Here is a 12411-nt window from a genome sequence, read left to right on the forward strand (position 1 = left end):
GGCATAAAAGATGCCTAACACATTTAATGCCCCAGTTAAGTGTATCGCCCGAGCCCCGATTTCTGGAACTGGCTACACAGAACATCTTTTCTCTTTCTATTCAGAGCCTCCCTTTCCCCTCCTCCACCTAGCCACTCAACAGCACAATAAATGGAAACCTTATTTCCTGCATCTGCAGACCTATTTACCTGAATGTCTGAGCTCACCCTGGCCTTTCTCAGGTCCTTCTGAAATGTGCTTCTGCTTTCATCTCTCTGGCTCCATTGCCCTCGTTCTTTAAAGCCTTCTCTAATCCCGCACTCCGTGTACTTTAATCTGTAGGGCTGGACGTGGCATTCTGCATAGCCGCCTTTAAGCATGCATTATCTCCCAGATTCCCATTCCTTCTCATTGTGCATTTAAATCCCTTTTCACAGTCTGTAAAAGTGGGGGGAAATAAAATGAACCATTATCAAAAGCCATTTTTGCCAATTTAAAACGCCTAATTGGACGGCTTTCTCCCCTTTGATGGTGCCATTATCTTTGCAAACTGTGACTTGGATTTGCAGGTCTTTTGTGTGTATGTTTTTGAGTATTTACTTACATTTATTACAGATAGGAAGAACCTTATGCCCTGTGCCCTTTCTAGTCTTTTATTTTTGGAAATCAGAGAATTTTGATGATTTTAAAATAAGAAAAGGTGTGTGTGTGTGTGTGTGTGTGTGTGTGTGTGTAAATGACAGACTGTATGTGACCTGTATAGCAAAAATGTACCAACCCCTTATAGAAGGGGTGGGGAATGTCCAGTCTGCAGGCCGTATAAGGCCCTCAAAATCATTTGGCCCTGCCAAGGCATTAGGGGTGAGTTAATTAAATGTTTGCCCAAATATAGCAGGCTAATTTTTAAGTTGATAATTTTGAATGGCCCACGAATGATGTTATAATATCCAGATGGCCCTTGGCAGAAAAAAGGTTCCCCACCCCTGCTTTATAGATTTAACTCATTTAAAAGCATGTCGGTTTAGGAAAATCTCCCCCACCTTCACCCCCCCCCCCCCAAAGTAAAGTCCTTAATCGTGTAGAGGAGTGAGCACGTCACAGCCTGAGCTGGCTGGTTGGGGAGACTTTGGGGGGAAGCCCTAACCTTCTCCTCATGGTTAACCCCCATGCTCCAGCTTCCTGCCTGTGAAACAATGGCTGGACCAGTGCTCTCTGGGTTTACCAGCATCTCGGGCCGTGGGTATAAACGTTCCACGGGAAACACCTGCCGGTGGAACGGGAGGGGGCCTGGCACATCCTTTGTGGTGGACGTTGTGGTTTTCATACGCGGGGGAGGATGCGCCGTCCTACCTGGCTGGGCCTTTCTGCTGCAGCAACGTGAAGTGTGCCTCCCATCACTTCATTGAGGAGGGAATGACACAGGTCACAGCTACAACAAAAACATCGGTTCCAGACTCACAGAAATGTGCCAGCCCTGCTGGTCTTTGCAGTGAGATGTTTTTAATTCCTCCTAAACCTCTTTAATAAGCATCTGCTGAGGAATGTTCAATCAGCGGAGAAATCCTGGTTTCTGTTGCCCAGACCATATCGTATAGTTCTCACGGATGCCCCTGAGAGAGTCTCGCCATCTGCCCTGGCGTCGGCTGCCTCCTTGTGATGCGCTTGCCAGACTGACTTTGACCTGAACCCCTTTGCCCTTGTGCAGTTAAACCACCAGGCTCGACAGCTTCTGTCTTTAGCTTCTCAGCCACTGGATCACCCCGCGTGCTTTGTGCCACCTGTTCATGCATAAAACGTCTCTCCCTTTCTTATCAAAGGAAGCTAGAAGCTAGGGATCGTTCATTGTGTCTGCAAAACAGACCAACCGAACAACATATTTGGGACTGATCTTACAGTGTGATGTCAAACTGAACTTGAAATGGAAACCCTTCCTTCCCAAACATCATCTCTCTAAGTCACGTGTTACTGCCGACCACATGAAACCAAAGTGCTGGAGAGCAGCTGTGCGAAGGCCGGAGGGCCTGATGGCTGCAGCATGCCTTGGAAGCTTGGAGTTAATAAAAATATTTGTATTGCTTGATATAAACAAAGTTTTGGGGCAGTTTTTCTAATTAGGAAACTCCAATTATCTTTTAGCCTTGAATCCCCAGTTTCTCTTGTATCCCCTTAGAGGATACTAAGTATTTAAGAAAATAGACCCTGTCTCAGTAGTGATCTTTACTTTTGATTTCTGGTATTGTCACAGTAGATGCATTTCTCCCTAATTTTGTGTCCCCATTCAAATTCAGGGAGTTGAAATCTGGGCTGTTTTAAAAAATTTTTTTTTTAATTTCAGATAGGAAGGGAGAGAGAGAGAGAAACATCGATGAGAAAGAATCATTGATGGGCTGCCTCCTGCACGCCCCACACTGGGGATCAAGCCCACAACCCAGGCAGGTGTCCTGACCAGGAATGGAACTGTGACCTCCAGGTCGACGCTCAGCTGCTGAGCTACTGGGCTGTTGTTGTTTTTTATAGGTCAGAAATGCTCGTGTGTGAGTGGGGAAGACAGTGCCTGTCACCACGCCTGCTCCTGTCAGGCACCCCACAGCCACTGACTGCCTGGGACGGTGGTATAGGGGCTTAAGGGCAGCCTCGGGGCAGGGTGGTTCTCTTCTAACCACATGGAGACCCAGTGCCGCCTCTTCAGGGCCCCACCCCACATCCTTTGTGTGTAAACCCGCTGGGGTTGTGGGCTGTGGCCTTAGTGCTTTCCAAGTTCTCCTCTGTCTCCTGGAGTTTCTGGCTAAACATCCAGGAATCAGGTGACCAGGCGCCATTCTTGCAGGCACAGCCCCTGTTTGCATTCCTAAGATGACACCCACGAGCTGGCAGGGACTGGTCATGAGAGCCACTTGGATAGCATTGGTCAGCCTAGTTTGCTTGTGAAAAAACTGTCTAACACTTTCCAGTTCTCCATATATTATTGAAAGCTTGAAGATGTTTTTTTTAAAAATATATTTTATTGATTTTTTACAGAGAGGAAGTGAGAGGGATAGAGAGTTAGAAACATCGATGAGAGAGAAACATCTACCAGCTGCCTCCTGCACAACCCCTACTGGGGATGTGCCCGCAACCAAGGTACATGCCCTTGACCGGAATCGAACCCGGGACCCTTCAGTCCGAAGGCTGACGCTCTATCCACTGAGCCAAACTGGTTAGAGCTTGAAGATGTTTTTAATCATCAGGATAATGATTTACCTCCTCCTCTGCCTGCACTTCCTTAGTTGCTTCTCAACGGGAGACAGGGAGGAGTTGATGGGTCAAGAGGAACAATAGGAGAAGCATCTGTGTCTGAGTACTTGAGGACTGGACTGGGGGGGGGGGGTGGTTTTCTTTCTGGTGAGGCTGGTCCTAGCCTATTCATTCTCTTCCAATTGCACCCTCTGTATTTTTTCTTTGGATCTGCTTACTCCAGAATGCTTAATTTCATAACAGTAAGCTTGTTTGTCCTTAAGTTCATTTAGGGACTGAATGCCAAGGAGAACCTGCTTTAATAAGTGAGCCAGGTTCCGGTCTCAGGACTAAGGGTTTGGGCTGGTTGAGTTACAGGAGGGGCCATCCTGTGCCATGGGGTGTGTGACGTGGATCAGATGAGAGAACTGGGGAGGAATGTTGAAGTGGGCTAGACTCTCCCTTGGAGGTTATTTTTGTTTGTTTTTGTTTTGAGGTTTTGTTTGTTTGTTTTGTGTGTGTGTGTGTGTGTGTGTGTGTGTGTGTGTGTGTGTATGTGTTTTAAAGAACTGGTAGGAGGCCAGAGAATTGTGGAATGGATCTTGGTGTTTGAATCTATTCTATTGATACCTATCTTTCTTTAGGCTGAAATCAAATCTTCTTGTGGGTCATTCATACTTGATCTTGATCTAATCTCAGATCAGTGGCTTTCTGAACCCATTGTTACAAATGAAATCAGACCAGTTGGTATGGTGCAGAAAAGGGTGTGGGGCAGTTTATTGATGCTTAAGTGGTGAGACTTGAAGTTTCTCTCACAGTGTTAAAGGTCCTTAAGAGTGGCAGAGAGGGGGGGAAAAGTTGTTAAAAATGTTCAGTGCCCACCCATATGCTATATGGGAATTACATTCTAAGAATGTAGTTCTTTGGAATTAAATTTGCTTCTACCTGTGATGGCTGGTCTAACCTAAGGTTTCCTTTCTCCACTCTAGGAGGTGACTTTGGTCCAGAGACTTCCCCTCCTGTCCTGCCCTCTGGCCATGGTGGCGACTTCTCTGTGAGCAGCCTTCCTATGGCTGAGGACACCTACAGGGTGAGCTTGGCCAAGGGTGTCTCCATGTCTCTGCCGTCATCACCTCTGCTGCCGCGACAGTCTCACTCGGCGCAATCAAGATCAAACAAAAAATCCCCAGGTAAGCAAGCAACAGAACAGCACCCAGACCGGGGTCTTGGATATGTATGCAATACACGCATTAAAATTAAGCAAAACTAGTGCCTCTAAGAAATCTGGGAGCAGGTTTTTCCTTTGTACAATGACTTCTGGAAAAAGGAAATCTTAAGAATTATGAATGGATTCATTTAGTTCAACTTGTATATAAAGTATATTGATTACCCAGGCTAGACTTTTATAAAGATTCCAGTCTTGTTATCAATATTAACGTTAACCATCGATTTTGTTGTTTTCTTGCTCATGAATTAGGGAACACTTTAATCTAAACACACTGGTGCACTTAAAGGTTTTGGATTTGGGCAAGTGTAATCTGATAACAGTTATTACTGTCAAGTGTCATATACCGATGTATTTTCTTTGATTACATCATCTGGCACTTGAACAGCTATAAAATTTAATTATTTGTGAAAATTCAAACTTGTAAAGTGTCAGGGAAGGGATGGATGGATTATTTGGTTAAAGTGTTTTTCGCTTTCCTCACGCTTACCAACTTTTATAGTTAACATTGCCAATACAAACCCAACGTTACTTAGCTTGGAGAGGTTATGAGTCAGATGTGCGGAAAGCCTTTCCAAAATGCTGATACCTGGGGTCATAAAAGTCCTTTGACCTTCTTTGAGGCTTGCTGAGTACTTGTTTGCTGAGGGTGGGATGGTTTGGGCCTTCCTGATTATGGGGCCAGCGCAGAATGCTCTCATCAACACGTCACGTGTTTGGAGTTAGTCTAAAAAGTGCCCCGGACTGTAAAAATTGTGTTTGTTTTTCTGGTTTCCTAAATATTTGTGTTTCTTGATATCAAGTGCATTATTTCAGAATCATTTAGTGGCTATTTGCAGTTGGTGGGGAGGTAAAATTAAGAAGGCAACTTTTAAGGCTGTTAGAAATGCGCTATGAGTTGGTGAGTGTCCAAAATATTTGATGATTCTAGAACTTTCTTATTTTGGACAAACATTGTTTACAACCCAGTCATTCGCTGGAACTGGGAGACCTTTTTGGTATGAAGCGATTTCCTGTGCCAAGGAATTTGACCTGTTTATCAGTATTTGGGGAAATTCCTGGAATGTCTTTTCTTCCTTCTCTTTGTCCTCCCCCAACCGCTGTATCTCTGGCAGATTTCTTCTTTTGAATCACAATTTCCACACTGCCTTTCTATAAACTCGGCACAGTGTTTTCCTTTTCCTTTAATCGGCCACATCACTTGTCCTTTGCCCTTGAAGTAGTGTGTTTATGCACTTCCCACGTCTGATGGTTAAGGACCGGGCAGGTGTCTTCTCTAAGCATCCCTCATCTACATAAAATAGATGATAGAATTCGAGCCCATCTGGACTCTCAAGGACCTCGGTGGAGGGTAATGCCGAGTGCAGAGAGTTGATTGTTAGGACAGTGTCTACCCTGTGGTCTGTGCTACTGTAGATGACTTGTTGCTTGAGTCTTGGGACAAGCACGCACTTGAGAGACAGGGAATACTGCACTTCAGATATAATTTCATTATTAATAACAAATTCACTCTTTGTTTTAGTAGGACTTAAATCTTCTTTTTAAATATATTTTTATTGATTTAGAGAGAGGGAGAGGGATAGATCGGCTGCCTCCTGCACGCCCCCCACTGGAGATTAAACCTGCAATCCTGGTATGTGCCCTGACTGGAATTGAACTGTGACCTCCTGGTTCATGGGCGATACTCCATCACTGAACCACACTGGCCATGCTTAAGTCTTCTTTTTAACTGTATTTGGTTTGTTTTGTTTTCAGCTTTATTGAGATACAACTTGACACATATCCATACAAGTTTATATCTGCATGTATTGGAAAATGATTACAGTAAGGTTAGTTGATGCATCCATCACCTCACACAGTTCCAGTTTATTTGGTTATTTAGTGGCACTTTAGTGGGAGGTTAGGTAGCAGCGAGTAGCATGGTGAGCCTGGGAAGTGTGGCCCTCCAGCAGGCTACAAGCTTACCTGCAGAAGGCCCCGACAAGGCCTTGGTCCTGTGTCCTGACCACATTACATGTCCTTGGTTTTGAGAAAATATCCAAGAGTTTGTTTTTCTCCATAGGGACAGCATTTACTTCTGCTAAAATCTTTGCAAGGCCTTATGAATAGAAGGAAATAGTTCTGCAACATCCAGCCTTTTCATCGAGTGAAGAAAATATTCTCCATATTAGAAACTGTGGGCCCAAATGCTAATTAAATACACTCAGCAGGCTCTCCTCCAGCGGAGCCGTGCTTGTGTCGGGCCCAGATTTGTGTCGCCCAGTGGTACCTTGGCTTTATTTTCTTCATCATTTTAATTCGAAAAGGAAAGGTAAGGGCAGGGAAGCTTGCTTAACAATGGCAGTGACTCAGACTCCATCAGAGAAATAAACTGCGTTTTCCCCACAGCGTCTTACACACAGATTTCTGTCTCAGCCATATTGTTGGAAAACTATCCAGAGCCCTGATGTTCTACCTGCCTGTAAAAATAGCTGGCATATGGTTGTGAACGTGCCCTGGATGTAAAAATGGCCGTCTATTTAAAGAGGTAGCCCTGTCGTTGCTAACCATACAGGAATCACGGTGTGCTGTGCCTGCAGCGCCCCTAGGTGTGGCGCCCTCCCCAGGGGCTCCCCCCACCTGAGCGGGATCCTGTCATCTTTCAGATTCAGCTCTGAAATTACCTGGATGACTGTTGTTCTTATTTTTAAGACAAAACCCCTTTCTCTTTTAAGAAGGTGCTTAAAAACACACACACACACACACACACACACACACACACACACACACACACACCACCCACCCACCCACCCACCCACCCACCACCACCACCACCACCACCACCACCACCACCACCACCAAACCTGTTTTACTTGTTTGGATAGAAACTCTTCACTAATTGACGCTAATCAAGCAACTGTCAAGGACAAAACTATTTATTCTAGCAAAGGTCAAATTCTATAAACTCCTGTTAATAGGCGCTCACACAGCCCGTATTAATGAAAGTTTGTATACGGGTACAGGTGGTGGTTAGCTCCTGGGCCATGGGAACTCTGGGCCAGACACAGTTTCATTAACCTTGCAGTACTGTGACCCTGCATTTTACGTGATTGAGTTTCTTACGTTCCACTTAGATTCCTAATTATTATTTTTATTTCCTCTCCTCTTATCTTGCTCCACTTGTTCATATATATATATATATATTTTTTTTTACTGCTAGTTGAAAGATGCTGTTTTCTGAGTATTTCAAATTTGTGTTTTTTTTTCTAAATGGAAAAATACATTTTCTGGTCATGAAAACAAGGACCAGTGTCCATTAAAGTAATTCTGTGGCTAGTGCAAGCCTTTCTGGATTAAGAATTCATTAATGTTTGTAGTGTATCCTTTTGTCTTCCAGAGAAGAGCAAAGCCCATTTCCTGTGGTTTGTTTATTAGTAACGTCATTAGTTACTTTCTATTTGGATTACATTTCCCAGGTCACTCCAGGCCCATTATGAGACAATCCAAAGGTCCTGCCTGAAGGAGAAGCGCCTGTTAAAACACTGCGATGGCTAGGACAGCAGGTGGTGACCAGCGGGTGGTGCTGCTTTTCTCACCCTCGCCTGTGTGGGGGCACTGGGTCCTGCCGGCTGTTTGCACCTTTGCTGCTTCCGGTTCCAGGTCTGGCTCTGTTGACAGAGCTGATGTAGCAGTTTTGAAAACCCCCCTGGCTGTCTGTTTCTTTAAGGGAAAAACCTCAAAGCGGACAGGCTGTAAAGTGGAAGTCATTCTGCCCTTTGATTCTTGGACCGTGAGTTCATGTCTGCCAGGCCCCGCCCTCCCTCACCCCCTAGAGTGTTTCTGTAGAAAACTGGAGATCCCAGCAGAGAGACACAACTACTCTAAGCGTTTTGATTTTTCTAGTTGTTTTTTATTTTTTAATCTACTCCACCTAAACCGGAGACCACATGTGCTCTGCCTTTTTTCATTTAATAGTATATCATGAGTAGTTTCCAGTTTGCTTGAAGAACTTGATATTTAATGTCCATTGTTTCCATTTCCCATTCCTGATTTTTAGCGAATTTTAATGTGCAGGTCAGTAGTGTTAAATACATTCACAGAGTTGTGCAGCCAGTCTCCAGAACTCCCGATGTGAATATTTTTGTCCAGTCATTGCAGTCATTTTTAATACACAGCTGGTATCTCAACCGTGGCGGTTCCCAGAAGTGGAATTACTGAACTGAGTGGACTGCGTATTTAAAGATTCTTGATACGTAGAGTCCAGCCACTTTCCAGAAAAGCCGCATTGATTTCGCATGCCCTCTGGCATTCTCGGAGAGGCTCCTTTTGGAGCGGACCTCTTCCGGGAACGGTGTTAAGTGGATGGCGCTGGTAGGTTCTTTGTCCCGCCGAGTTGTGAACTCCCGAGAATTAGGATAAGGAGGCTGAGGAACTCATTCTGGAACCTTCCTCGTTTGAACTTCTTCTGTCTACACCTCTCCGACGGATTTCCATTTTTTTTCTCTCCACGATACTGTCAGGGAAATTATCACAGCTGAGTCAGGTCAAGTTCAAGGTCAGAACAACACTCAGCTGGCTTCCCCTTTTAGCTGCCACCCCAGGTCTGTGCTTTGTGGTGAGGATCATGGAGGATCATAGACAAGTTAGCGTTGGCAAGGCCTCTATCGCACACCCATCAGGCCTATTTGCAGATACGGAACCAAAGACCGCGCATCTGAGTGGAACTTGCCCCGATGTACAACTTATTGGCGGATCTTGGCCTAAGCCCAGGTCCTCCCCTCTGTCTCCAGCACATTCTCCTATGCCGTCTGCACTGTTCTGTCTGTCCATTGTTGACCTTGGGGTGTTCATGACGTGGCTTTGTGTTCTGGCTGCATGTACGTGGGGAGGTCATAGGCTTACAGGTGTGCACACGTGTGTCTGAGGCTCCTTCTCGGGGAGGTGGAGCATAACACAGGGAACGCGCAGTCCAGCAAGCTAGTCCTGGGCTCTGCCTTCACCTCTGAGTGGTCAGGGCCCCGGTCAGGGATCGGACCTGCAGCAAGGATAGTTTTGCCTGCTGTGGTCAACAGGACAACATTCTGTTTTTCTCCTGGAGACTCGTTGGAGGGTAGCCTCCTCCAAGGAGTTACTGCCACGTGCAGCCATGATTGGGACACACACACTTTCTGTTCTGTGTTCACACCTAGAACCGGGTGCCTGCGTTTGCTCCACCGTGAACCTAGGACCTTTGCGTGCCATTTATCCCCCTGCCCCTGAGTCCTGGTTCACCCAAATAGGATATGGCTCGTTCCTCAAAACCACCCCAGAGTTTTAAAGAATACTGATGCCTGGGTCATACCTTCAGAGATTCTGATTGGATGCATATGAGGCATGGCCTGAGCATTGGGGTTTCTTAAAAGCTTCCCAGGCGAGTCTAACATGTACCACTGATGAAGAATGTGATTATCTCATAGTTCCTTTTCAAGAAAATACATAGGTTTTTGTTTCTTTATTTTCTAAATTTTAAAAATTATATTGCAGGAGGAAACTATATTACAAAAATGTACAAAATAAAGATACAGTAAATCTTGGTTTCCTTCATACCCAGAAAACAACTACTTCTGATGCTTGGTTGAATGTCTTTCCTGCCTTGTTTCTATAGAGATGTATTTGCCCATTCCCCCAACCACTGGACAAGTGGACAAGTAAGAGGTTCCCAGTTTTCCACTTAATAAAGAACAGCAGAAGAACATTCTTGAATATTAATTTAAAGGCATCTTTCTTTAAACAGACCAGCGATTTTCAACCCTTTTCATCTCATGGCACACATAAACTGATTACTGCAATTCTGCAGCACACCAGAAAATATATTTTTTGTCGATCTGACAAAAAAATAAGTATCATTTTGATCCATTCACACCAGATGGCTATTGTTATGTTGGCTGTTGTCATTTTTTAAATTTGACAGACTAAGTAAAAAGAGGTCAGTGCCCTTGACTAAATCGTCAGGTATTGCAAGTTTTAAAAGTTCTTAATGGCACACCAGCTGAAAATCACTGGATAGACTATAAAAGTGGGATTACTGGGTAAAAACTTACCAATGTCCAGAATGAGTTTTTATATACTTACCAGAGGCCCGATGCACGAAATTCATGCAAGACTAGGCCTTCCTTCCCCTGGCTGCCGGCACCGGCTTCCCTCTGGCACCCGGGACCCAGGCTTCCCTCACAGACCCGGCTTTGTCTGGAAGGTCATCCGGAAGGATGTCCGGTCTAATTAGCATATTACACTTTTATTATTACAGAAGATTGGTCTTGTGTGCTTTTTTCTTTGGGGAATATTTGTAATAGTTGGCCTCTGTTCTACTGGGGCATTATCTATGTCTTACTGAATTATCACAGCTTTCTTGTTTGTTTTAAGGCTATCAGTCATGTAGGTTATTAAAAATTTTTTCCCAGTTCATCATTTTCCACTTAATTAGGTTTACAGTGTTTTATGACTCACAGAAGTTTTTTATTTTCTCAAATTAAAATTTTTTCACTGTGATTTATCCCATTGCATTTCTTAAAAACAGCTTTATTGAGATATTTTACATAACATATAACTCATTTAAAGTTTACAGTTCAATGTGGGGTTTTTTTTTAGCATTTTTACAGGGTTATGAAACCATCATTACAATCTAATTATAGAACATTTTTATCTCTTTAAAAAATTCTCATTAGCACTCACTCCACATTCCTTCCTACCCACCTCTCATCTCAAACCCCTACCCCCCTGCCTTCAGCAACCACTAATCTGCTTCCTGCTTCTACATTTGGCCTATTCTGGGCATTTCATATAAATAGAATCATATAACATGTAGTTACTTGTGACTGGCTTTTTGCAGGTAACAGTGTCGTCTAGGTTCATCCATGTTGTAGCATGTGTCACTACTTCATTCTATTTCATTGCCAAATTTTTTTCTATGTGCATACCACACTTTAAAAATCCATTCTTCAGTTTATGACATATGGGTTGTTTCCACTTTTGTATCTTATGAACAGTGCTGCTGTGAACATTTATGTATGTATGTGTGTATTGTTTTTGTGTGGATGTATCCATTTTTTCCTCGGGTAGTACCTGGCAGTGGGATTGTGCCATCATATGGCAACTCTATTGGGGATCAAGCCTACAACCCTGACCTGGAATTGAACCGGCGACCTCCTGGTACATGGGATGAACCCCAATCAACTTAGACACACCAGCCAGGCTTTTTTTTTTTCTTCATATTTTTGATACTATTGTTTCAGGCACAGAATTTTTTATTTTGATGTAGTCCAGTTTACTACTACTTTTTTTTTTTTTTTTTCTGTCCTTCGATGTCATATCTAAGACACCGTTGCCTAATCCATGGCCACAGAGGCTTGCACCTTTGTTTTTTCCTAAGAGGCTTCCCGGTTTTAACTCGTCCATGTAGGCCTGCCATCCCTTTTGTGAGTTCATACTTTTGTGTATGGCGTGAGGTCGGAGGCAACCTCACTCTTTTACATGTGAATATCCAGTTGTCCCAGCAGCATTTATGGAAAAGATCATTCTTTTCCCACTGAGTGGTCTTAGATTGACCCAGGCATCGCTGTGCCCTGACCCAGCCTTGTTGTTCCACTTACCCCTTGGCGAATTCTCTTCTCTGTGCCCTAGGCCAGAACTTCCACTGTCCGAGTTGGCGTGGCTTGCATCTCTGCTCCATCCGGCCTTCCTTTGTGTCTCTCCTTTTCCCTACGTGAGAAATCACTTCTTACTGCAAACCTCCATAGCATGGTGCGCCAACTCCGTCCGCCCTGACGCGCTGGGAGCCCCGGGTCTTTGTGTGTTCCCCTTGGAGCCTGGAACACAGGGTCTGAGCCCCTCCTTCAGTCACCCTTGTGAGGGGCACAGGTGTGCACCTGTTCAGTGAATGAGACTTCAGTAGTGGGCATTCATCAACGGCGTATGGTTGGTTGAAATACTAATGGATATGGCAATGTAAACATAATGCTCCGTTACATTTATAAAGC

General features: G+C 44.3%; 1 protein-coding gene across 1 annotated transcript in view; it reads left to right on the forward strand.

Annotated features, from left to right (window-relative positions):
* TANC1 (tetratricopeptide repeat, ankyrin repeat and coiled-coil containing 1) overlaps positions 1-12411 on the forward strand; it is a 184126-nt gene that overhangs the window by 42877 nt on the left and 128838 nt on the right. The window contains exon 3 of the mRNA XM_054722812.1: positions 4182-4382. Within this exon, the coding sequence (XP_054578787.1) occupies positions 4182-4382 (201 nt within the window). The remainder of the gene's footprint in view (positions 1-4181; positions 4383-12411) is intronic.

Source organism: Eptesicus fuscus, chromosome 11 (genome assembly GCF_027574615.1).
Source record: "Eptesicus fuscus isolate TK198812 chromosome 11, DD_ASM_mEF_20220401, whole genome shotgun sequence".
Taxonomy (NCBI): Eukaryota; Metazoa; Chordata; class Mammalia; order Chiroptera; family Vespertilionidae; genus Eptesicus; species Eptesicus fuscus.